Source organism: Jaminaea rosea (genome assembly GCF_003144245.1).
Source record: "Jaminaea rosea strain MCA 5214 unplaced genomic scaffold BDZ90scaffold_6, whole genome shotgun sequence".
Classification (NCBI taxonomy): domain Eukaryota; kingdom Fungi; phylum Basidiomycota; class Exobasidiomycetes; order Microstromatales; genus Jaminaea; species Jaminaea rosea.
The window spans coordinates 573,711-596,944 of NW_020289980.1; the positions used below are offsets into that span (position 1 = coordinate 573,711).

The 23,234-nt window shown below is 58.7% G+C and overlaps 7 protein-coding genes and 1 non-coding gene across 8 annotated transcripts; 4 read left to right on the top strand and 4 right to left on the bottom strand.

The window, feature by feature from the left end:
* Positions 1-31: 31 nt before the first annotated feature.
* BDZ90DRAFT_264705 (Pkinase-domain-containing protein) lies at positions 32-2,414 on the bottom strand. Its single transcript, XM_025508643.1, has 4 exons — positions 2,243-2,414; positions 1,796-2,176; positions 1,411-1,721; positions 32-1,331 (listed from the first exon to the last, which is right to left on the bottom strand). Exons 1-4 carry the CDS (start codon positions 2,338-2,340, stop codon positions 184-186), a joined length of 1,938 nt encoding a protein of 645 aa, XP_025362422.1. The 5' UTR covers positions 2,341-2,414; the 3' UTR covers positions 32-183.
* Positions 2,415-2,566: 152 nt separating this feature from the next.
* Positions 2,567-6,346, top strand: BDZ90DRAFT_232199 (putative ATP dependent RNA helicase). Its single transcript, XM_025506164.1, has one exon. It carries the CDS (start codon positions 2,597-2,599, stop codon positions 6,296-6,298), a length of 3,702 nt encoding a protein of 1,233 aa, XP_025362423.1. The 5' UTR covers positions 2,567-2,596; the 3' UTR covers positions 6,299-6,346.
* Positions 6,347-6,446: 100 nt separating this feature from the next.
* On the top strand, positions 6,447-8,584 carry BDZ90DRAFT_232200 (glycoside hydrolase). The gene is made up of 6 exons (XM_025506165.1): positions 6,447-6,839; positions 6,904-7,381; positions 7,485-7,723; positions 7,784-7,943; positions 8,002-8,133; positions 8,201-8,584. The coding sequence occupies exons 1-6, from the start codon at positions 6,585-6,587 to the stop codon at positions 8,440-8,442; spliced, it is 1,506 nt and encodes a 501-aa protein (XP_025362424.1). The 5' UTR covers positions 6,447-6,584; the 3' UTR covers positions 8,443-8,584.
* A 400-nt stretch (positions 8,585-8,984) lies between these two features.
* Positions 8,985-13,450, top strand: BDZ90DRAFT_271691 (subtilisin-like protein). The gene is given in 13 exon segments (XM_025508765.1): positions 8,985-9,245; positions 9,313-9,721; positions 9,785-9,889; positions 9,957-10,311; positions 10,370-10,442; positions 10,518-10,726; positions 10,798-10,944; positions 10,997-11,035; positions 11,055-11,215; positions 11,280-12,384; positions 12,452-12,470; positions 12,535-12,617; positions 12,685-13,450. 13 exon segments carry the CDS (start codon positions 8,991-8,993, stop codon positions 13,085-13,087), a joined length of 3,363 nt encoding a protein of 1,120 aa, XP_025362425.1. The 5' UTR covers positions 8,985-8,990; the 3' UTR covers positions 13,088-13,450.
* A 287-nt stretch (positions 13,451-13,737) lies between these two features.
* Positions 13,738-16,268, top strand: BDZ90DRAFT_232202 (putative OSM1-fumarate reductase). The gene is made up of 7 exons (XM_025506166.1): positions 13,738-13,898; positions 13,966-14,023; positions 14,100-14,198; positions 14,276-14,369; positions 14,443-14,563; positions 14,644-15,351; positions 15,431-16,268. Exons 1-7 carry the CDS (start codon positions 13,861-13,863, stop codon positions 16,188-16,190), a joined length of 1,878 nt encoding a protein of 625 aa, XP_025362426.1. The 5' UTR covers positions 13,738-13,860; the 3' UTR covers positions 16,191-16,268.
* A 2,580-nt stretch (positions 16,269-18,848) lies between these two features.
* Positions 18,849-20,562, bottom strand: BDZ90DRAFT_232203 (aquaporin-like protein). The gene is made up of 4 exons (XM_025506167.1): positions 20,451-20,562; positions 20,296-20,381; positions 19,295-20,220; positions 18,849-19,226 (listed from the first exon to the last, which is right to left on the bottom strand). Exons 1-4 carry the CDS (start codon positions 20,512-20,514, stop codon positions 19,184-19,186), a joined length of 1,119 nt encoding a protein of 372 aa, XP_025362427.1. The 5' UTR covers positions 20,515-20,562; the 3' UTR covers positions 18,849-19,183.
* Positions 20,563-21,172: 610 nt separating this feature from the next.
* Positions 21,173-21,282, bottom strand: BDZ90DRAFT_t25. The gene has a single exon. It is a non-coding gene; the product is annotated as a tRNA-Lys (tRNA).
* A 158-nt stretch (positions 21,283-21,440) lies between these two features.
* BDZ90DRAFT_252343 (6-phosphogluconolactonase) lies at positions 21,441-22,623 on the bottom strand. The gene is made up of 4 exons (XM_025507759.1): positions 22,495-22,623; positions 22,284-22,408; positions 21,954-22,200; positions 21,441-21,867 (listed from the first exon to the last, which is right to left on the bottom strand). The coding sequence occupies exons 1-4, from the start codon at positions 22,603-22,605 to the stop codon at positions 21,538-21,540; spliced, it is 813 nt and encodes a 270-aa protein (XP_025362428.1). The 5' UTR covers positions 22,606-22,623; the 3' UTR covers positions 21,441-21,537.
* Between the last annotated feature and the right edge of the window lie 611 nt (positions 22,624-23,234).

Below are 23,234 nucleotides of genomic sequence, written 5' to 3' on the forward strand. Positions count from 1 at the left end.
CGGCAACGACGCTCCCTCGTTCCGTCTTCGACAGGGGCCAAAGCCAAGCGCAAAGGGTGATTGAAGCACAGCCGTGCTGCTCCCTTGCTTGACCACAATCACAATGCACAGTCGATCTCACTAAAATGGTCATGGCTATTGTTACATGGTGATATCACGTCGTTCGCTACCTCGTAGTCATCGTTACGCCGTGCCCGAGGGCGCCTCGGCGTAGACACACTCTCTCACTCCGGCGTCCTTTACCACCTTGCCGAAGACTCGACGCCACTCCAGTGGATTGCCTCGAGATCGCCTCATCATCACTAGGCAGATGGGCCCAGTCTCATCACCACCTGATGCACGGAGCCGCTCGATGCGTACCTCGCCCTTGAGGGGACACTTGCGACTATCCATGAGGCCGAGGCGGATACGGATGCCCTTGGCGCCCTCGCTCACTCCAGCTACTTGCGCCGTGCTGTCTCTCCCCTCTGTACCCGTTCCTACCGCTGTTGCAGGTCCATTGGGCCCTGCCGTCACGTCGGAGCCCGACGAAGAGCGCGACATAGCAGCTGCGCCTGTAGACGGCCCCGCTGCCTCGTCCCCATCCAACTCCATCTCTTGGTCGCCCTCGCGAGGAGCTGGCACAGCATCGCGGTCCTCGTCATCGACGTTGGCGTCGCCCAACGGTTCAATACTGTTCTGGATTCGCATGGCGTGGAAGACGGTCGTGAGACGGAGAGCGACGATGGGCGGCGACGAGTGCGAGAGGAAACGAGTGAGGTTCGGCGTGAGGGACAGGGTGGAGCGAGAGAGCGCAGTCGAGGGCTGAGTGAGGAAGTTGAGCGCCTGCGTGAATTGACTACCCTGCAGGTCCATTGCAGCTGTAGTTGGCCTGTTCGCGGTGCTCTGGCTCTGTGCAAAGTTCTCGCGCCTCGTTGTGAGTTGCTGACTGAGACTGTCCAGAAAGTCGCTTCGTCTGACGTTGCGGGGAGCTGCAGTTGATGAGGGCAGCGAGTGGCCGTAGGCGTCTGATGATGAGCCTCCGAGGTGAAGCGTCTTGCTCTGCATGGCCTCTGGCTGAGTGAAAGAAACCGTCTCTGGCACATCCGCGCGTGCACCGTCCGAATGTAGCTGGTTGGCCCTCTCGTCGGCGGTTAGAGGCGCTGCGTAGTCCATCTCTCCATTCATGATGAGGCCTTGCAGAAGACGTTCGGCCAGTGTTGCTGGGTCGTTGCACTGGGTGCTCTTGGCCTCCAGAAGGCTGTTGGATCGCTGGTACCATCTATGCCTCTTGATGGCTTCGAGACTGAGTCGCTTTGTAGGGTCTGGGTGCATCATGCCTCGGAGCATAGCTAGGCGTAGAAGTAGGAGCTAGACATCCGTCAGTGTCGGGGTCTTATCTGCGCTGCGCGCCATGCCGAGCGCACTCACACATCTCATCACCAGGGATCCTGTTCCAGGGGTCGTACTCAAAGATGGTCTTGTCCAGGTAGGCGGTGTACTCTGGCGCCCTGGCGGTGGGTTCATCCCAAGGAGTGTTGCCTACAAGGAGGGCAAAGAGGACGACCCCTGCCGACCAGACATCGACGGGCTCTCCACGGTAAGGCCTGCCGTTCATTTCAGGGGCAATGTATGGCAGAGAGCCGCAAGCACCGCGCATCTCCCTCTCCCTCCCCTTGTGCTTGTAGACGGAGCAGAGGCCAAAGTCTGCAATCTTGAGGTTGCCAGAATTGTCGAGCAGCCTGCGTGAAGGGAGAAGGCGCGTCGATGTGTGAGCTGATGCGGGATGCTGGCTGGACCTACTGTGCTTGCTTACATGTTCTCTGGCTTGATGTCGCGATGAGCTACGCCCTGGCCGTGAATGTACTCGAGACCAGCGACGAGCTGAGTGAAGTAGAAGTGGGCGAGGTCCGTCTCTACGCCTACGTCTGGCGTGATCTTGTCAAATAGGTCGCCACCGCCTGCCATCTCGAGGACGATGTATACACCAGGGAGGTATCTGCCGCGCTCTTCTGCCTTGACGCCTCGCTCTTCGACGCCGAGGAACTCGAGAATGTGTGAGTGGCGGAGGATAGCATGGATCTGTACCTCCTTCTGGAGCGCTCTACGATCGGGTGGAGGATTGCGTAACAGTGAGACGACTTTGACGGCAGCTACGCTATGCGATGGGTGTGAAGGGTTGACGCCGCGAAAGACTCTGTAACAAAGGATGCAACTAGGTGAGTACTAAGTCGATGAATTTCTCTCACGGCTGCCGACTCACTTGGAGAAGCCACCGCCTCCAATATGCTGTTTCAGCGACCAGCCTAGAACTCGCGGATAAGCCAGTCCCGTCGATGATTTCGGCGTTGCCGCTGTCATCGCAAGGTGGCGATGAGAATGGGATGCTGCGTGGTGCTGAGGAGAGAAGACGGAAAGAGCTGCAACTCAGCTCTTGGAAGTGTTGCTCGAGGAGCGTGTCGCGTTCGCGGCTCGACCTAAATTGGCCTGCCTGGCCCTCCCTGACTCGCCACGTGACGCCTTCCGATGCTTGAGCAAGTGCCGCCGTTGGACGGCTGAGCGAGGCGCCTTTCGACATTTCCCATCGCATACGCCTCGCTGCATCCCCCCGATCATCATGTCGTCGTCGGAGCTGGCGAAGCTTGAGGAGCTCGCCGTCGTCAACAAGCTCACGCAGGAGATTGCAAAGTATACGTCCATCTCGGATGGCACGCTGGCTGAGTTCGTCCTTTCGCTCCACCTTGCAGCGCCTACCTTTGAAAGCTTCAAGACGAAGCTCAGCGAGGTCGGCGCTGGCGAGGATAGCGGCTTTACTATGAGCCTCGTCCAATCCATCGACCGCATCATCCGCAGAGGACATCCGAAATTTCAATCGGCTGCCAAAAGGAACGCAGCTGCGTCGTCGTCCAAGGCAGCTGCAGACGACTCCGCCACTCGTAGTAATGATGACGATGAGGAGAAGGCGGCAAAGAGGAGACAATTCCCTGGTCTGAGCATTCCAGACACTCAACTCGATACCGATGAGAAGAGGAGAGCGGCAGCGAGGGACGAACTGGAGGCCAAGAAGGGAAAAGCCAGCAGTAGTGCAGGCATGGGCGGCGTCGACGACTTCATGAAGACGTTAGAGGACATGGAAAAGACGCATAGACAGACTGGTGCTGCGAGGGATGGCAGAAGACGGTCGCAATCGCCGCCATCAAGACGGGGGGCAGAAGATACCGGGCGAGGCTACGGGCGCAGCGATAGTCGCGGCGGCTACGATGACCGCTACCGCAACGGCAATGGCGTAGCTGGACCGTCATCCCGCCTTGACGACAAGCCCATCATCTATAAGTGCTACTCTGGTAGAGTAACGAACATGAAGGACTTTGGTGCATTCGTCGCACTCGATGGCGTCAAGGGAAAATGGGAAGGCATGGTCCATGTCGGCAGCATTGCGCAAGGTCAAAGGCTCAATCACCCCTCGGATCTCTTGGCTCGCAACCAGCCAGTCAAGGTCAAGGTCATGTCCATCGCTGGCACCCGCCTCTCGCTTTCGATGAAGGACGTTGATCAGGAATCAGGTCGTGATCTAACACCGCATCTTCGCATCAAGACTGAAGCAGAGCTGGAGGCTGAACGCAGCCGACTCAATGCCCGCGCCTCAACTGGCGCCAACAGCCAGCCGTTGGGAGGTGGAGCCGGTAGCAGCAGTAGCGGTGGCAGAGGACGCGTCGAGATCGACGACGAGGCAGATCGTCGCGGGTCCCGCGTCAAGCGCTTGACATCTCCTGAGCGATGGGAGTTGCGCCAGCTCATTGCTTCCGGCGCTGCCAAGGCCTCTGACTATCCAGAGCTGCAGGCAGACGAAGAAATCGCTATTCCCTCTGCGAAGCAATTCGGCGCCAGTGCGGATGATGAATTGGACATCGAAGTGAATGAGAAGGAGGCGCCCTTCCTACGAGGTCAGACCTCAGCGACTCTCGAGCTATCGCCGGTAAAGATCATCAAGGCGCCCGACGGCACCCTTAATAGAGCAGCGCTGGCTGGTGCCTCCTTGGCCAAGGAGCGACGAGAGATGAGACAGCAAGAGCAGAACGACAAGGCCGATGCAGAGATGCGCGACACGTCTACGGGATGGCAGGATCCAATGGCCAGCAGTGACCAGCGTCTCTTCGCCCAAGACGTACGCAGCAATTTGGCAGCCGGCGGAGGTCCAGGTCAACTCGACGATCGTCCAGCGTGGAAGAAAGAGACGTTCAATAAAGCCACGACATTCGGCAAGGTCACCAACAAGACGATCAAGGAGCAGCGCGAGTCTCTGCCCATCTTCAAGCTGCGCGAACAGCTCGTCAAGGCTATCGACGACAACCAGGTCCTAGTTGTCGTTGGAGACACTGGATCAGGCAAGACGACACAGATGTGCCAGTATCTAGCTGAGGAAGGTTTCTGCGATGGTCGAGCCGGTGGACGCAGGGGCAAAGTTGGATGCACACAGCCTCGTCGCGTCGCTGCCGTGAGCGTCGCAAAGCGTGTCGCCGAAGAGGTTGGCTGTCGAGTAGGTTCCGAAGTCGGGTATACGATCCGTTTCGAGGACTGTACAAGCCCAGAGACACGCATCAAGTACATGACCGACGGCATGCTCCAGCGAGAGTGTCTCATCGACCCAGACGCCTCCAACTACTCGGTCATCGTCCTCGACGAAGCGCACGAGAGGACCATCGCCACCGACGTCTTGTTCGGCCTCCTCAAGAAGACACTCAAGAGGCGAAAAGATCTCAAGCTTGTAGTCACCTCGGCTACGCTCGATGCTGAGAAGTTCTCGTCGTACTTCTTCGACTGTCCAATCTTCACCATCCCTGGCCGAACGTATCCCGTCGAGATTCTCTACACCAAGGAGCCTGAGCCAGACTATCTCGACGCTGCGCTCATCACAGTGATGCAAATACATCTCTCGGAGCCGCAGGGTGACATCCTTGTCTTCCTCACGGGTCAAGAAGAGATCGATACGGCGTGCGAGATCCTATTCGAACGCATGAAGGCGCTTGGTTCAGCGGTACCAGAGCTCATCATCCTGCCCGTGTACTCGGCGTTGCCCTCCGAGATGCAGACGAGGATCTTTGAGCCGGCTCCACCTGGTGCGCGCAAAGTCGTGCTGGCCACCAACATCGCCGAGACGTCGATCACCATCGACGGGGTCTACTACGTCATCGACCCCGGCTTTGTCAAGCAAAATGCCTACGATGCGCGACTGGGCATGGACTCGCTCGTCGTCACGCCAATCTCACAGGCGCAAGCTCGTCAGCGCAGCGGCCGAGCAGGAAGGACGGGACCTGGCAAGTGCTACCGGCTGTACACCGAGGCAGCGTACCGCAACGAAATGCTTCCCAACCCTATCCCGGACATTCAACGCCAGAACTTGAGCTCTACGATTCTGATGCTCAAGGCCATGGGCATCAATGACCTGCTAAACTTCGACTTCATGGATCCGCCGCCTAGTCAGACGCTGCTCACTGCCCTCGAGAACCTCTACGCCCTCTCTGCCCTCGACGACGAAGGCTTGCTGACCCGGCTTGGCCGCAAGATGGCCGACTTCCCCATGGAGCCTCAGATGGCCAAGATGCTCATCGCCTCGGTCGACATGGGCTGCTCAGAGGAGATTCTTTCCATTGTCGCCATGCTCTCTGTCCAGAATGTCTTCTATCGACCCAAGGACAAGCAGGCGCAGGCTGACGCCAAGAAGGCTCGCTTCTTCCAGCCAGAGGGTGATCACCTCACCCTTCTGACCGTCTACAAGGGATGGGAGTCGAGCGGATACTCGCAGCCGTGGTGTTCCGAGAACTTCATCCAAGGACGATCGATGAAGCGCGCGCAAGACGTGCGTAAACAGCTGCTGGGCATCATGGACCGCTATTCACATGACGTCGTTTCATGTGGCAAGAACTACAATCGTGTACGACGAGCCATTGCATCAGGCTTCTTCCGCAACGCGGCCAAGAAGGACCCTCAGGAGGGCTACAAGTGTCTGGCGGAAGGATCAGGATCCGTCGTCTACTTGCACCCCTCGTCTTCGCTCTTCAACCGCGCGCCAGAGTACATCATCTATCACGAGGTGGTCTTGACGACGAAAGAGTACATGAGAGAGGTGACGGCGATTGAGCCAGCTTGGCTTGTCGAGGCAGCGCCGAGATTCTTCAAGACGGCGGATCCCAATGCCATCTCGAAGCGCAAGAAGGGCGAGCGCATTCAGCCCCTCTTCGACCGCTTCGCCACGGACCAGGATGCTTGGCGTATCAGTCGCGTCAAGCGTGCCACGAAGAGCAGCAGCACCTTTGGATGAGCTGGAGCCTGTGCGATTTGATGAATGTAAAGATGCTCTTTTCTGGAATCTCGCGTGGCCGTCGATGCGAGTCATGTGCACGGGCCGCGTCGGCTCCTCTTGCGCCCCTTTACACCCCCCTCTCGTTGCCCTCGCCCTCCTTGCTCCTGCCACACGCCGCGCTCGCAAAAGTTCATTTAGAGCCGGCGGCAATGTCTGGCCCTTAGAGGGCACAGAGCTGCTTGGCGTTTTGCCCCAACGAGCGACTTGTCCCCTAACCACTCGAAACAATAGCCCCAAGCTCACCATGAAGATGGTTTCCGTCCTCGCCCTGACAGCTCTCTTTGCAGCCAGCGCTAGCGCGCTCAAGCTTAATGGCCGAGAGCTGCCAAAGGACTTCAAGTACGGCTGCGGCGTCTCTGCTTATCAGGTCGAGGGAGCTTGGAATGCTGACCGCAAGTCGGCATCCATCTGGGATCGCTTCGCTCAAATGCCTGGCAAAACTGAAAAGGGTCAGAATGGTAACGTGGCCATGGACTTTTACCATAGCTACGCCAAGGACGTGAGTAGCGCGCGCGGTCGCTTGGTCCTCCACAGCCTCCTCACACGTCGCTCCTCTCATACAGATTCCACTTTTCTTCTCGGCCACGGGCATCAAGACTTTCGACACGACCTTGGCGTGGACGCGAATCCTGCCGCAAGGCACGGGCAAGACGGCCAACAAGGCCGGCATCGACTACTACCGACGAGTCGCCCAGGCCACGCACAAGGCGGGTGGTACCTTTACCGCTACTCTCTATCACTGGGATTTGCCCGAGGCTCTCCAGCAGCGCTACAAGGGCTGGGTCTCGCCCAAGATCGTCGATGACTTTGGCAACTATGCCCGCGTCGCAATGACTGCTCTTGGCGATGTCGTCGACGAATGGATATCGCTGAATGAGCCTCGCACCTTTTGCACCGAGGGCTACGGCCCTGAGCCGGTTTCTGCCCCTGGCTACAACGGCACCCTCATCGACCAGTATCGCTGCTTCCACCACGCGCTCCTGGCCCACGCTCGTGCCGCTGAAGTCTTCGCCGACCTCAAGAAGCAAGGCAAAGTCAAAGGTCGGTTGCATAGAGGCACGGTGGACGGGAACCAGCAGAGGACATGACTGACGTTCCGCGGGTCTCGTTGCTCTCTATACATCCGCATGCATTCCTTTCGCAGGCAAGTTCTCGATCAAGATTGATGGCGCCCCCGCCAAGCCCTTCGATCCGAAGAGCAAGAAAGATCAGGAAGCTGCGACGCGAATCATGGACATGCAAGAGACTGGGTGGGCTCTTGGCCCTCTCACCACAGGCGACTACAGTCACTCCCTTCGCGAGGCTTTCGGAAAAGACCTGCCCCAGTTTACCAAGCAAGAGTCTGAGTCGCTGATGCGGTCGTATGATTCCGTCTACTACGATGTGAGTATGCTGAGCTACAGGACATTACAGTACAGGACGCTGACTCAACACGCGGTGCAGGTCTACACATCCGTCTACGCCAAGCACATCGATGGCTGCAAACGCGGTGACGACACCTGGCCCTTCTGCGTTGAAGAGACGTCAGACAAGAATGGCAAGCCCATCGGCAAGCCTACGGGATCCGACTGGAACTTCCTTGTGGACGACACACTCTACTCGGGTGTGTAAGACCCGACTCATGTCTCGTAGTAGCCGCAGCTGACCTTCGTTGCTTGCAGGCCTACACTACATGCACGACCGCTGGGGTCTGAAGAAGCCTTTGATTGTCGGCGAGACAGGCCTTGCGGTCAAGGGTGGGGACAAGCAAAGTCTTGCACAGAAGCTCAACGACAAGGACCGCGTCGAGTGGTGTGAGTACAGCACAAAGCTTGATGTCTCGCCGAGATTGCCTTGCTTACATGATCTTCCGCCGTTCAGATCGCACCTACTTTGCCCAGATGGATCGCATCTTCAAGGAGGGCAATACAGTCAACCTTCAAGGCTTCACCTTCTGGTCGTGCATCTCCAACTTCGAATGGCACAGCGGCTACGGTCCAGACTTCGGCGTCATCTACGCCCCGCCTGGAGCCAACAAGCCCCGTCACGTCAAGAATTCGGCCCACTACCTGAAGGACGTTCTTGTTCACGGCCTATCTTCTGCCAGCACCAAGTGGGGATGACGTGCGCCGGACGGAATCTCGGGACCTCATCGCCGGACGATGAGGCTAACCCTCTGCCCTGGCTCTGATTAGCTTGCTTGGGGTGCTTGCTTGGGGTGCTTGCTTCATCAAAGACAATATGATCAAAACTTCATATCATGCCCTGCACCCAGACTTCTGCCCGGCTTGCCTTGTCGTCGTCAGCCGTCGCCTACTATCTACTCGGGCCCTCGTTCTCTGAAACGCCGGTCACTGCTGCTCCTCCGGCTCGCTCCTTGTGAAATAAAGCGCCGTGGGGATTGCGGGGCAGAAATTTCCAATCAGGGACCAGCGGGCCGAAGTCTTTGCGCCGCATGCTATCTCAAAGCGCCACGGTAGTCGATGAATGGCCGTCGGAGCTGATTGCTTGCGTCGGTCGACCCTCGCCTTGCGCCTTGCTCTTCCTCGCCCCTCGATCTTCCTCAGGCTCTTCTCACACCAGCTTGCTCCCCTCTGAGACCCCTATCTTCATCTCGAAGCTCTGCCTTACCCCTTAGCTAGCATACTACAGTCACTCTCTTTGACTCGTCATGCCGCCTTTCCTTACATCAGGCAAGCGGCTTGACGCCCTTGCTCTGCTGACTGCTTGGCTCATTCTCGCTAGCTTCTTCGCCATGGCTACAGCCAGCTATCAGGAAGGAGTCTTTCGCTTCGGCTACCATGAACAGCCTGCGACGCATCAGGACATGCTCAAGACTTATATCGAGAGCGCACAGGAGAAGGAGCAAGAAATGAAGCGCTTCATCGTCGAATTCACAAACGCGACGCATTATCAGAAGATCGAGGTGAGTTGTGGTTGACCAACTCTGTGTTGCACGGCTGACCTGAGCACATTTGGGTCACCATCGCCAGAGCGTCTCGGCCACGGTGGCCAAGCACATCGAGAGTCAGGGATACGTGGTCAAGCAGACGCATACCTACGATGATCGTCAAGCTTTCTGGGGCGCAACCTACCACGTGTCGCCGGCTACGAGCGGGCAGAATCACGATCCTCATCGTGTCATTGCCGGGGTGCAACGTGTCCCTAATGTGGCCCGCGTCTGGCCCGACTATCAACGTGTCCCGCTTGCTCACGGCAATCACGGTCTGGCACGCCGTCGCCACGCTAAGCAACCTGTCCCGCTTCACAATACCAAGCCGGCCAATGGAACCAAGACTCCGCCGACTGGAAATGCCGATGATTTCCCTCCTCATGTCATCACAGGCGTTGCACAACAACATGCGCTTGGGCGCCTTGGCAAAGGTGTTACCGTCTGCACAGGTAAGCGAGGGCGGATACCTCATCCGGGCTTGAGCATGCAATTGACCGTCTCCGCGTCCGCAGTGGACACCGGAGTCGACTATAGCACGCCCAGCCTCAATGCTGGTCGCGCCGCTGGCGTGCCTTGCATCGGTCCGGAGTGTCAGGTTCTGGGCGGAAGGGACTTCAGTGAGGCTTTGTTGGGCAGGGTCAAGCAAGACAGTACCGAGCTGATCATTCAGAACCTCCCTCACAGTCACGGATCCGTTCGATGGCGAGACGCCCAAGGAAGGACCTCTCAACTACAAGGACGTTCAGCACCCCGACAGCTCGTGCTGGCACGGCACACACACGGCCGGAACCATCATTGCCAGAGACACCGCGCACGGCTTCGTAGGTGTTGTACCTGAGGCTAAGCTACGCCACTACAAGGTGTTCGCTTGCACGAGTATCGATCCAAAGACCAACAAGACGACGCCCGGTGGCGGTGGCGGGTATTTGTCCATCCTTCTCGCTTCCTACCTTCAGGCCAAGAAAGATGGATGCGACGTCATGTCTCTGAGCTTGGGTGGCCCGGGACAGTGGGGCAAGGACGCCGCGGACATGCTGCAGTGAGCCGCACTGTGCATTCACAAGAGGTTCGTACTTGCTGACGCGACTCGTCTGCAGAACACGTCTGTCCCCAATGATGCCCTTTGTCGTCTCAAACGGCAATAGCGGCGACGGTGGCTTGTACACAGGCGTGAGTCGGGCAAAGCATTGCCCAACCCTTGTTTCCGGAGGATTCTGGAGCTCACCCTCTATGCCCTGGCTCCAGGCTGACTCCGCAGGCACGACCGCAGTCATCGCCGCGGCAGCCGGCTACGCAAATGGATCTGCTTCGTGGGGCTTCTGGCTTGACTCCGACCCCAAGCGGATTTACTCCGAGTTCTCCGAGCTGCCCTTTGCCCTCAACACGACCAAAGAAAGCTCCTACCCAATCTACTTTACGCCTGAAGCTGTCAAGAGCGTCGACGTCATCAACGAGTGAGTGAGGAGAAGCAACAGCGCTGATTGCAAGGTAGACACCCATTGATGACTACACCGCTCGCTCGCAGCGGCTGTAACGTCAAGAACGGCTCACTACCTGATTTGAAGGGACACGCAGTCTTTGTCTTCAGAGGCGGCGAATGCGATGGAGGGACCAAATTTCGCCCCTTCTACGAGGCCGGAGCGCGCATCATCATCGCCATCGCCGACTTTCGGTGAGCAAAGCGCGATTATGGTTTTGCACACGAGCTTGAGCTCACGCCCCAGCTTTGTCTACCAGCGAACCGTTTGCTCTGGCAGCCTTCAGTGAGTCACAGCCTGGCAGACAAGCTGGCATCATGCGTCGTGAGGATGGTCAAGCAATCCGTGAAGCCTTCATCAAGAGTCAGGGGAAGGTCAAAGTGGTCTTTCCTGGCACCCCTAAGCTCGTCTTCGCCCCGGAGCGTGTTCCTGGCACCCCAACCTTCTTCAGCTCACAAGGTCCTAGTGAGTCGGTGCGAAGCCCTTGCCCTGAGCGAGCACCAGCCTGACCCTCTATCTACGTCTTCAGCTTGGAGAGGTGAGGTCAAGCCCAACGTCAACGCACCTGGCTGGAACATCCTGAGCTCTGCCCCCGTTCCTTGGGAGGCCAGCGTCAAGAGTGGCACGTCAATGTCCGCGCCGCTCATCGCCGGTGTCGTCGCCTTGTTCAAAAGCATTCATCGCAACGCCTCGACAGAGGATGTGCGCTCTGCCATCACCCTATCCTCAGTACCCTATCGCGGCATCAACACGAGCGATGAGCTGGCCAGCGTCTTGGCTCAAGGTGCTGGCACGGTCAATGCGACGGCCATGATTGAGCTCACCACCAGAACGCAGCCCACGTATTTTGCTCTGCGCGACTCTGTTCACTTTGAAGGGAAGCACCAACTTGAGATTACGAATATCGGTAAAGAAGCTCAGACGTATTCGTTTGATCACAAGCGAGCCAAATGCCTCTATGCTCTTCACGAGGGCGCACCCAAGTCCGGTGATAGGGACGAGGGCCTTTGGGCTCTTCGACCTGAGGAATGTCCCGATGACACGTCGCTGACGGTGGAGCCCAAGACGATCAAAGTCGACCCAAGCAAGACGGGGACGGTGACGGTGACATTGAAGCCCCCTTCGCCCAGCCCTCGCCTCAAGATGTACTCGGGATGGCTTCTCCTCAACTCGTCGAGCTCCACAGGCGGCGGCGTCATCCCGTATGCTGGCACTGGCGGAGATCTCCAGGCCACGGGGTCATTCGACCACACCTTTGACCTGTGGAATACGACGCTTCCAGCTCTCTTCGATGCAGCAGACAAGGAGCAGATCCAGAACGATACGACGACGTTTGTCGTTGGCAGCAACTCGAGCACTTGGCCAGCCGTGCTGTGGAGCCAAGCTCTTGCCAGTCCTCTGAGCACATGTGACCTCGTCCGCGCCGACATCAACTTCAAGGCTACGCAGCCGATCGTCGAGGCTCCTAGCAAGCTTGGCAACCTCTTCAACAGCCCCGGAGTCCCCTATTACTCGTCAACGAGACGTGCCGTCGTGGAGGCCAAGGACATCCCAGTCGTGGCTCGTTATTGGAACTACACCTTTGCAGACTCTCGCGACTCTGCCGACATTACTCACCGTCGCGGTGCCTATTCGTACGTATGGCCGCGGAAAGCGCGTCAGGACACGATGGCTGACACGAGCCCTTCATGCGGTTCGCAGGTACTCTTTCTGCAACATTGTGAGTTCCAAGGGCGAGGCGCGTAGGCGGAATCGTGCTGACTTCGCACGCCCTCCTCTGCTAGAAACCCGAGGCCTACAATCTTAGCGACCCTGGCTTTGCTGCCTTTAATGTCTCGGACGGCTACTACCGTCTCTTGATCCGCCTGTGCGTATGTGCGGGATGGGTGCAACGCAACCTACTGACCGTATTTACTGACTCTGCTCGCCTGCAGCAAGCAAGTCTACTCCAGCGATGACACCAACCACGAGGACCAGTACACGTCATACCTAAGCCATGCGTTCCACTTTGTGAACAATGTGACAGCCCACGTCAAGAACCACACCGTCGACGCGGCCAAGGGCAAGCCTGTGGTGCCGAGCAGCAACGACGCCCATCCCAACAAGACCAAGACCGGGACGCCTCCTTCCGTTGACGCCCATGTCAACAAGACGGACGAGGGCAAGCCGCCTAGCGGTGACGTTCATGTCAACAAAACGAGCGCGACGGTGCCTCCCACCGACGCGAAGCCGGCGGCCGCCAACGCAACGCCTCCTGCCAACAAAGGCGATGTCACGCCTGGAGCCAAAGTGGTCCTACCTGCCACGGCGATGACCTCGGCCAAGACACCTCCTTGATTCGCCAGCGTCGCCTCTGTCCATTGCGAACGCTCTTTCCGCCTCCTCCTCATCTTCTTCTCACTTGCTTATTTAAGCGTTCTCGTGCCTGGCCTAGCCTAGCCTAGCTTAGCTGCTGCTGGTGCCGCCGCTGTAGTCGCTATCTTACCTTGGCGTGCGTGCTGGCGTGCGTGCTGGCGCGCGTTCTGACTCGCCGACAACTCTTCTTACTCATCCAAATTGATTTAATCTGCTAGCCATTTGCGCGTTTTCACACAGAGAGGTGAGGGCGCGGAGGGCCAAGGGGTGAAGCTTTAGGTAGGAGAAGGGGGGAGGAACAACGGGAGAAGGGAAGCGGGGACAAGAGAGCGCTCAAACCTCGCGTCGGTCGTCGGCACTGGCGGCGAGGGCAGGGGGAGGCGTGGGATGCTGTTGCTGTGCTCAAGTGCCCGTGCATGTCGTGTCCTCTGGCCCCCGCACTCGCGTGGCTGCCGCGCCTTGCTTCCCCGCTTTTTGCTTGAGCGGACTAAAGCTGCAGCTGGGCCGAATGGCAGAGGGATTAGAAACAGGAGCGACAGCAGCACGAAAGGCAGCGAGGGAGCGCCAGACCGGCCTCCGGCTTGAGGAATTGGAGATGGCTCCCCGCTCTGCCTCTTTCCTCGCAGCCTGCACTCCCCGGACCGAGTGTTGCATTGCAGTACAAGAGACGGTCGAGGAGATAGGCTTGCTCCTTCTCTCTGCACGCCACCACCCATCCTAACCCCCTCTCTCCCCACGTCTACTACACTACCATCATGTCACGAGTCATCGTTGTCGGAGGCGGTCTCTCAGGGTGAGTGTGCCACAGTGGAGTGTACCGTCGGACGTCAGGGCTGCTCACACGCCTTTGCCACCAACAGATTGAGCGCCGCCCACACCATCTACCAGCGCGGCGGAAATGTTCTCGTCATTGACAAGGTGCGCAGACCCGCCGAGTTTGTGGCGCGTCGACGTCGACTCACAATCCTCTCACACCCTTTGACGCTGCGCGCAGAATGCCTTCTTCGGCGGTAACTCGACCAAGGCCACCTCAGGCATCAACGGTGCTGGCACCGCATACCAGTCTGAGCAGGGCATCCCCGACAGCGCAAAGGTGAGCGCTCGATACGACGATGAAGATGACGATCTCGCAGACTCGGCCTCTCACATCATCTCTTCTCGCGAACACAGATCTTCTTCGATGACACCAAGAAGTCGGCTGGCGACCTCGCTCGTGACGACCTCATCAAGGTCCTCACCGGACGCTCTGGAGAGGCCGTCAACTGTGCGTCATCCCCCAGAGACTGACAGCCAATCGAGACGACGTTCTGACGCCACTCACCCTCCGCCGCACGCAGGGCTCTCCGACTCCTTTGGCCTCGAGCTCAACAAGATCTCTCGTTTGGGAGCCCACTCTCAGCCCCGTACTCATCGTGGTGCAGCTCAGTTCCCTGGCATGAGCATCACCTACGCCGAGATGTGAGCGAACGCGAGCGCGAGCGCGCACGAGAGCTAGAAGCAAGTGTTGCTAACCCTCTACCCTCGGTGCACCTGCGCAGGGAGAAGCTCGAGGACCTCGCCGAGGCCGACCCTGAGCGCATTCAGATCATCCGCAAGGCAAAGGTCACCAGCCTCATCTACGAGGACGGAGACGTCAAGGGCGTCGAGTACGAGTTCCAGGGTCAGAAGCACAGGGAGCACGGCCCCGTCATTCTCGCCACCGGGGGTTACGCCGCCGACTTTGACGACGTCAACTCGCTCCTCAAGAAGCACCGTCCCGACCTCATGCACCTCTCGACGACCAACGGCGACCACTGCACGGGTGACGGCCACAAGATGGTCGCCGCCATTGGCGGTTCGCTCATTGACCTCGAGAAAGTTCAGGTCCACCCGACTGGTCTTGTTGACCCCAAGGAGCCCGAGGCCAAGGTCAAGTTCCTTGCCGCCGAGGCTCTTCGCGGCTGCGGTGGTCTTCTCCTCGACAACGAGGGCAAGCGATTCGTCGACGAGCTCCAGAAGCGCGACTGGGTCTCCAACGCCATGTTCAAGCACGACAAGTTCCCCGTGCGACTGATTCTCAACGGCAAGGCATCGCAGGAGATTGAGTGGCACTGCAAGCACTACGCTGGCCGTGGTCTCATGAAGCGCTTCGAGCACGGCGACGAGCTGGCCAAGGAGATTGGCTGCTCGCCCGACACGCTCAAGCAGACGTTTGACAAGTACAACAAGATTGCCTCTGGCGAGGAGAAGTGTCCATTTGGCAAGAAGTGAGTTTGCGAGGTGTGAGGCGTGCCACGAAACGATGGCGATCTGACTTCTCTTCACGCCCACCCCGCTGGCAAACAGGTACTTCTCCAACGGTCCCTTCAAGATGGACGACTACTTCTACGTCGCCCAGATGCAGCCCGTCCTCCACTACACCATGGGCGGTCTCGAGATCAACGACAAGTCCGAAGTCCTCGACACCAACCAAAAGGTCATCCCCGGTCTGTACGCCTGTGGTGAGATTGCTGGCGGTGTCCACGGCGCCAACCGATTGGGTGGCTCGTCACTCCTGGGCTGCGTCGTCTTTGGCCGAGTCGCCGGCGACGCATCGTCTGCCTACCTGATGCGCGGCATGTCGACGGGCAAGATCGCCTCTGGCCGTGCTGGTCAGGTCGCCAACCACCTCGCCACGACGGTCACAGTCCACCCGGAGTCGAAGAACGTTCAGCTCACCTTCTCATGGGCTGACGCTCAGGGTGGCGCCATGACCGCCTCTGGCTCTCCCGCCGCTGAGTCAGCCCCACCAGCGCAGACGAGCAACGCAGCCACTTCTTCGCAGCCCACTGGCCAAAAGAAGGACAAGGAGGTCCAGCAAAAGGCCGAGCAGAAGGAGTACACCCTCGAGGAGGTAGCCAAGCACACTGAGAAGGGCGACCAGTGGGTCGTCGTTGAGGACAAGGTCTTGCACGTTGACGACTTCCTTCCCGACCACCCTGGAGGAGCCAAGGCCATCGAGATGTTCGCTGGCAAGGACGCCACCGAGGGCTTCCTTCAGTTCCACGAGCCCACCGTCATTGCCAAGTACGCGCCCCACATTGTCATCGGCAAGCTCAAGCAGTAGGCGTGCGCGCGTGTGACCCGTTCTCCTTCTGTATTTGATTCCATGCTTCTTTGCCAATGTCATGACCACACATGCCACGCACGTCGCGCGATGAGTGAGATTAGTGATGGCGGATAGGCGGGGTAGACCTCTCACCATGACCGCCCCGACGGTTGTCGCGTTTGCGTGTGGCGTTGCTGCAACTTGCGCCCTGCTCACCGCCACGACCACCTCAAAGTCGTGGTTGCCAGCAATGCAAGGCGGGACAACACGCCCCTTGTCAAGCTCGCCCGAGGGACAATAAGAGCAATTTCGTTCACGTGAAGATTCCTGCGCTCGCTGCGCGCAAAGCAGGGAGGGGATGCCTGTCTCCGCGTCGTCACAGGAATGCACTGCCTTGGACGAGAACATGAAGCGCAATGCAGAACTCAGCGAGCAGGCGGCTACAGAGACACAGGTGCGAGGTGCTGATCGATCAAGGTGGGCTTAGGCGACCGTTCGTCCTCTTCTGCTTTTCCCGTCCACGAGCGAGGACCTGGCAGAGCAGGCCCGGCCGTCGCGACTCCCGTACCGCGGCGCTGCCAACGCACGTAGGCGACTTTGCCTACCAGCCCATCACTTTCAGCAACAAAATATCATCCATCATCGCCCGCGCGCTTCACGGTAGCGAGTCAGGCATGCTGCTTCACAGGACGTGATACGGCTTCCTTTCGCGCGATAGACTTCACTGGATTCGCAGATACCCGATGCGCTGCGGAATCCACATCAATGCTAGACTGCCCGCGACAGATCCTCTGAGTGGCGGCATCATGAGTTTCAGAGGCGGGAGTGCAAGAGTCACGTTGCAGAGCGACAGAAAGGACCATGGTATGTCCCGGCCACTCGTCAATCCGAGCAATCGCATCAACTTTTCGACCCAAGGCAGGCGAGAGCCAGTATGTCATTCTACTGCGGAGTCGCCAAACCTAGACAATACAAGCGCTCCGGCTTGTAGCATGCCATTGGGACCGAAGAGTGCGCTCCGGATGAAGGCAAGCGCATCAATCGCAAGCGACGCCTGGCAGCAGATGTTCCTCGTTGATCTGGTAAAGCACGCCGCCGGCATATCGGAACCGCAATTGACGAAAGCGGGGAGGAGCGTGACGGGGAGAAGGAGCGACGAAGCGCAAAATTGCGCCGGCGCGTCACTGAGTGACGCGTGTGACCTCGCATACCACGAAATCAGAACATCGTAGCAAACATCTTTGCAAATCGCCGGAGCAGCTTAAAATTTCATTCTTTCCTTCGTCGCAGCACCAGCAGTAACAGGGCGCACTTCATTCCGGCGACAGACCCACTGCTCCATTCATAGACTTTTGAGCGAGCAATATGACCAATGTCGATATGCTTGCAATCGCCTTTGCTTTGCAGTCCGTTCGCATTTTGCATGCCGCGGATACTCACCGGTCCGCGCCACGCATCAGGTGGTCGCAGCACATCTCACATGTGCGGGCTATCCTCAGCCGCAGAAAGCGGTGGGTCATCAAATAAGGCGATGTCCGTGCTACCAGATGCATTCCTCGGTGTCATGACCTCTTCTTGAGCGATCGTCCATCAAACACACGCGATGGAGGTTGCATGCAAAATGTTCAAATGCGGTCGACAATGTCTGTCTATCTGCAATACAAAGAATGAATGACTCCAACGCAAGCTTGAAAGGCTCATAATACCCGTACGGCGAAGGTGACGTCCAGATGTTGTGTCCTAATGATCGCGCTTGACGCCACAGCGCGCTGCTTGATGCTGAATTTCAATGCTATCCGTTTGCGTCGCCTGCCATGCTGAATCGAAGGACGTAGCGCAATGCCGAGGTGGTGCGGTGACTCGATGATTGCAGCAGGTGCTGTGAAGACTTCGCCTTGCGGCGCAAAGCACGCCGTTGAGTCGATCTTGGTGCTGTGGTGCGGAGGACTGCGATCAATGAGCCTGGCGAGACTCGCTCGATCCATCAAGCGCATCGCAAGTGGATTGCGTGACGTGCTGACTGAGGAAAAGCTGCTGCGGAAATCAGCTGCTTTCAGCGAGATGAAAGGCGTAGGTCTGACAGCAGTTCGACAGTGGGTCGTTGTTGCCGTGCTTGCGACAATGAAAGCTGTGCTGGCCAGATGATGGGGCCCGATGCGAGGAGCGCCGCTTGCTTTGAGGTGTTTTGTTGATACATGCCTGGTAGCCGTGAGGCTCTGTGCTGCGGCCACGCGCGTCTTTGGCGAAGCGTCTCATGTACACTGTCAATTGCGTCGCTGCCGAAGCCATTTCGATAGTCATCGCTGCTGACGCCGTCGACGAGAGTAGCTGCGGGGTTCGGCGGCGGCTGGTCTTCAGCCTGACTTATAGACGCCATGCTCGGAATTGAGACCTTGCGTCGAGGTCATGAGAAAGTGTAGCGGCTCCAAGTTGGTGTGTGTTGGACATGGTGGTGCCGTCGCAAGGATGCGATCGTCGAGCTTGCTCTACTGTGCTTTGAGTCCAGCAGTCTTACAAAAAGGCGGCGAGCGGCGGCGACGTGAACAATGGGATGGGCCCGTGTAAGCCTTTCACGAGGAGCGGCGTAGGGTCTCCAAATCTCCGAGGAGCATCAAACGACACATCTGGGCTGATTGCATGCTGAGGGCGACGCAGACGCAGGAGGGGCGAGAATGGATGGAATGGCAATGAAGGAGAGAAAGGAGAACGCCAAGAGCGACTCGGACCAAGAGACGAGTCTCGTGGGCGAGGGCTGACGCAAACGCGAGGACGTGGGCCTGCGAGGCAAACACACCGAGGTGCGACTGCAAAGCGCGGCCGGCGTAGCTGGCCTCGGGGGGGCCGACCAGGCATGCCATGGCGTGGACCATCCAAGCGGTGACGGCGGGGTTCGGCGCCGAGCCAGCGTCTATCTACGCTTGTTCTCACCGCTCGCCCATCGAGCTTCTCAACGGTGATCAATGTTCATTAACGGACGTGAAGCAGCAAAGACAGTCTACGTGTATGTGCAATTAGCTCTGCAGGATCACCTTGGCGATGGGGAGTATGGCGATACTGTGCGGAGGCAAATGATCGCGGTCAGCGTTCGCTCGCAGCATCCAATCTCGAGCCGCGGTACTCACCCTCCCGACGTTGTACCGGGTACCTGCAACCCGCCTACATCCTGAGCCTCGGGACGCATGCTGGGTACCCCATTTACGAGTTGCGGCGCCGTAGCAGGTTTGCCATCGGCGGCGGCTTCAGTTGCGACACCAGCCTCCATGTCTGCGGGAACGACAATCGTCGCCTTGCCGTGACGGATGGCCTCTTGCATAGCTGGGTCGCGCGAATCATACATGACGATGGACTCCGTTGGGCGCGGTGCGCCCTCCTTGGTGTGGTAGACGACGAACTTGCGACCGAGACGGCGGAAGAGGGATGAACCTACGACGTGGCGTTCAGCTTCCGTAACTTCGTGGTCGGCGTCCTGGCCGAAGACTACGGACGTGTAGTCAAAGGCCTTGAGCATAAGGTAGAAGCCCACAGCAAGAAGCGTGCCGATGAGGGGGCCCACCCAGTAGATCCAATGATAGCCAGGGAAGGAGCCCGAGACGACTGCAGGTCCAAAGGACCTCGCGGGGTTGATGCCGCAGCCTGTCCACGCTACTCCGAAGAGATGGTCCGAGAGGAGGACGAGCCCGATTCCGATGGGCGCGAGGTACGTGGAGCGATGCTTCTCGGCGGCTAGGAAGAGGACGGTGAGCACGAGCGTGGCAGTGAGAAAGGCCTCGATGAAGAGACCTTGACCGATATTGACGCCGGGCCCCAGCGTTGTTGTCACCGATTGTGCTCCGCCGAACGGAGTCAGCGCTGCGACGAGGGCAGCTCCCGCGATTCCGCCTGCGAGCTGGGCGACAACGAGCAAGATGGCGCGCAATGCGCCGAGCCCACCAATGAGCCAGAGTGCCAATGTGATGGCCGGATTGAAGAGGCCGCCGGTGACGCGATAGAAGACCCAGGCGGTGACTAGGAGCGAGATGCCAAACGAGACGGCGATGAAGATGATTGTCTGCGCGGGCGGCGCGGCGCGTCAGCACGTCAGCAGCAGAAAGATCTTCGTACCGGCTCCTCGTCGCGCACCCACCTGGTTACCAAGTGCGGTCTGCAGACCCTCCGTCTGGCTCGACGTACGAGTGTACTGCGCAGTCTTGGCGCCTCCCAGCGCGAGAACTGCGGGTGGAACGAACGGGCGGTCAGCTTAGAGATTAGCTCTCGTCAGTCGATCGAGCTTGAACGCACGCAAAAAGAGCGTCGTGCCCGTGAATTCGCCTAGCGTGGCAATGAGGTCTTGCTTGATTCCCATGACAGACGTGAGGAGGGAGGTGAGAGAGGTGCGGGGCGGGCAATGACATTCCAGCAAGCTGCCCTTTCTATACATGTTCCACTCCCCCCTTCACTGCGTCTTACGTTGAGGACAGCGGTGATGTCACCTCGCCCAACACCGCTTACACGCACGGCCACCAGGAGCGCCACGAACTTTTTTTGCCGGGCGAGGCGAGGGCGAGGAGTCGAGGACCCTGTGCCGAGGCCCTGACCAGACCCTGAGTGCAGCACTTCCGCTGCCCATCTGGCCGATCTGTGAGAAAACGGCGGACAAACAGGTCAAACCCCGCGACGCCTTGCGAGCGAGCCTAGAGGGGCAACAACGATTGCCAATTCAGGCGTCGCTACACACTGGATCTGGTACGAGATAGATTGCGAAGACGAAAACGCCGAGGGAACGATGACGCGATCATCTCTGCGCATGAGGCCGAGGCCGGGGGCCCTGCTGATCGAACTTGCCATGGAAGGGCGGGCGGGCAGGCGAACGAGCGTACGTCCCATACACAGCCTACGTTTACGCCACAGTCGAGCACCTCGAGTGAGCAAGAGCACGCCGCCCGCTCAGGACGTCAAAGCGATGTGACGAGAGGAGTGTGAGCAAAGGACGAGCGCCGAGAAAGAGCGGCAAAAAGAAATCACTCCCAACGAGGGGCTCGAACCCTCGACCTTCAGATATAAATCGTTCCTGTTTCGCAGGAAGACTCTCGTGAATAAGAGTCTGACGCTCTACCAACTGAGCTAGCCGGGATGAGTGACGCTTCATGTGGAGGTTGCGGTCACTGCACATACATATACCCATGTTCTGTTGAACTGCGCATCACCAGCGGATGCGCTCGCTCAGGCCATCTCAACGCCGCCTCACAGCTCGCACGCAGTCAAAGAGGCATGTGTTTCGATGACATTGCCCGACGGGTCGCTCTGCTTCCTCACATACACTCAATCTCGCCAGCCCGCCCACCCGTTGCATCGCTTTCAAGCCAGGGTACCCCGCCCCGCCGCCCGCCTAGAGCTTGGGGAACTCGGCGCGCGGGTACTTGGTCTGCTTCGTCGCAGCATCGTCGGCAAACCAGTAGACGTCTCCAGGAGGAGCCGGCTTGACCCTGCTTGCCGGTAGCTTGAGCTCTGGCTGGTCGAGCGCTTTCGCCAGCGACTCCTGCTTGCCCTCTCCCGCCATAACAAAGGCGATGCGGTGAGCATGGTTGAGGACCGGGTACGTGATGGTGATGCGCTTCGACGGCGGCTTGGGCGAGTCCTCAATCGGAGCGACCCAGCGGTCCTTCTCTTCGAGGAGCGGGTGCGAGGGGAACAGGCTGCAGCAGTGGCCATCGGGGCCCTGATGAACGGCAAGCATTTGGGAGGAAGAAAGGGTCAGTCAGCCGCCCCAATGTGCACGTCGCCGACTACTCGCAGCGCGCTCACCATGCCGAGCAGGATCAAATCAAAGACCGGGTTGCGCACGCTCTCCTTGCCGGCAAATGCGCCGACGAGTTCCTTCTCATAGGCATCTGACAGCTCCTCCGGGTCGTCGAGGAGTGAAGTGTCGATGGTGTGAATCTGCTCGCGCTTGAGCTCCGGTACCTTGGAGAAGAACTCCTTGTCGCAAAGGTAGTAGTTGGAGTCCTCGTGATCGAGAGGTACGAGACGCTCATCGGCGAAGAAGATCTCCCTGCGTGGTGTTTGCGGCGTGTGGGCAAAATAACATTAGCCGGCATAGACATAGCTAGCATCTCAGGTCACGCGGCCACGCACCACTTGTCCCATCGAACGGCGCCGTCTGTGCGGTTGATGAGGTCCTTTGCAAGCATCTTTGGCAGCGATCCACCCGAGGTAGCCAAGGTGAACTTGTTCCTCCTCTCGATGGCTTCGTTCTGAGCCTGGGCGTGCGATGCGGCGTGCAAGGGGAGGAGGTGAGCGGCGGCGAGTCGTGCGCCATTATCATCCACTCGATTTGCGCACGCACCTTGATCACAAAAGCGGCGAGGCTCTTGGAGAGATCGTCGGCATCGGGAAAGGAGTAGAGGGTCGGCGGCGAAGGCGTCTTAGTAGGCGCATCAGGTGCGAAGGGTGCCATCTTTGTATGGTGATCGGGGCGAAATCGTCGTTGGTAGAAGGACGCCTGGATGCTCCTTGCAACCAAGCGGCGATGGTCCCAGACCAGACCCGTCGTCCGTCGTCCGTCGTCCGCCCCGGCGCCCGCCTGCGTCACAGCGCGCACAAGCAAAGAGTCGACAGACGACGATGGCAATACACTGTGGCACGAGCCACCCAAGCAAGGGCGGATAGAGACGAATGAGAGCAGGCGATGGGGGCGAGAAGATCGAAAAGAAGCCTAGCAAAGCAACTCGGTCGAGCTCCTCGGCCGGCCATCCTCGTCCATGGCAGCAAGGCGATTAGCCATCACTGCCACATACCCGCCTCTGATTCGCCAATGCTCACCGCGATGGCAGGTGGTTCGCGCAACAACAGCGCCGAGGCGGCGGCTCTATGCCAGCGGCCCCTCTGCTTCAACCACCCGCTCCATCGCTCGCAGTCCAGATGAGCGTCGAGACATCAAGTCACTGCGTCACCTTGTCGAGGGAGACCACGACTTCTTTGCCGCTTTGCCGCTTGATGCTCATGGCAAGCCATTTTCAGACGTCGCCCTTTCGCTGGATTCCAGGTGGCCGCCACAGGCATCACAGGTCGAGCTCCTCTCCCTCG

Excerpts from the sequence above, each read along its gene's own strand:
- BDZ90DRAFT_271691 (XM_025508765.1), top strand. The coding sequence starts at position 8,991 with ATGCCGCCTTTCCTTACATCAGGCAAGCGGCTTGACGCCCTTGCTCTG. Across the intron at positions 9,246-9,312 it reads CGCATTATCAGAAGATCGAG|AGCGTCTCGGCCACGGTGGC; the intron begins GTGAGTTGTGGT and ends CACCATCGCCAG. Across the intron at positions 12,618-12,684 it reads TACCGTCTCTTGATCCGCCT|CAAGCAAGTCTACTCCAGCG; the intron begins GTGCGTATGTGC and ends GCTCGCCTGCAG.
- BDZ90DRAFT_252343 (XM_025507759.1), bottom strand. The coding sequence starts at position 22,605 with ATGGCACCCTTCGCACCTGATGCGCCTACTAAGACGCCTTCGCCGCCG. Across the intron at positions 22,201-22,283 it reads GCCGTTCGATGGGACAAGTG|GGAGATCTTCTTCGCCGATG; the intron begins GTGCGTGGCCGC and ends AACACCACGCAG. Across the intron at positions 21,868-21,953 it reads ATTTGATCCTGCTCGGCATG|GGCCCCGATGGCCACTGCTG; the intron begins GTGAGCGCGCTG and ends GCCGTTCATCAG.
- BDZ90DRAFT_264705 (XM_025508643.1), bottom strand. The coding sequence starts at position 2,340 with ATGACAGCGGCAACGCCGAAATCATCGACGGGACTGGCTTATCCGCGA. Across the intron at positions 2,177-2,242 it reads GGAGGCGGTGGCTTCTCCAA|AGTCTTTCGCGGCGTCAACC; the intron begins GTGAGTCGGCAG and ends CCTTTGTTACAG. Across the intron at positions 1,332-1,410 it reads GATCCCTGGTGATGAGATGT|CTATGCTCCGAGGCATGATG; the intron begins GTGAGTGCGCTC and ends TTCTACGCCTAG.
- BDZ90DRAFT_232202 (XM_025506166.1), top strand. The coding sequence starts at position 13,861 with ATGTCACGAGTCATCGTTGTCGGAGGCGGTCTCTCAGG. Across the intron at positions 14,370-14,442 it reads CTCTGGAGAGGCCGTCAACT|GGCTCTCCGACTCCTTTGGC; the intron begins GTGCGTCATCCC and ends CGCCGCACGCAG. Across the intron at positions 15,352-15,430 it reads AAGTGTCCATTTGGCAAGAA|GTACTTCTCCAACGGTCCCT; the intron begins GTGAGTTTGCGA and ends GCTGGCAAACAG.
- BDZ90DRAFT_232199 (XM_025506164.1), top strand. The coding sequence starts at position 2,597 with ATGTCGTCGTCGGAGCTGGCGAAGCTTGAGGAGCTCGCCGTCGTCAAC.
- BDZ90DRAFT_232203 (XM_025506167.1), bottom strand. The coding sequence starts at position 20,514 with ATGGGAATCAAGCAAGACCTCATTGCCACGCTAGGCGAATTCACGGGC. Across the intron at positions 20,382-20,450 it reads GGGCACGACGCTCTTTTTGC|TTCTCGCGCTGGGAGGCGCC; the intron begins GTGCGTTCAAGC and ends TTCCACCCGCAG. Across the intron at positions 19,227-19,294 it reads CCCGGTACAACGTCGGGAGG|TATCGCCATACTCCCCATCG; the intron begins GTGAGTACCGCG and ends GCCTCCGCACAG.
- BDZ90DRAFT_232200 (XM_025506165.1), top strand. The coding sequence starts at position 6,585 with ATGAAGATGGTTTCCGTCCTCGCCCTGACAGCTCTCTTTGCAGCCAGC. Across the intron at positions 7,724-7,783 it reads ATGATTCCGTCTACTACGAT|GTCTACACATCCGTCTACGC; the intron begins GTGAGTATGCTG and ends CACGCGGTGCAG. Across the intron at positions 7,944-8,001 it reads GGACGACACACTCTACTCGG|GCCTACACTACATGCACGAC; the intron begins GTGTGTAAGACC and ends CGTTGCTTGCAG.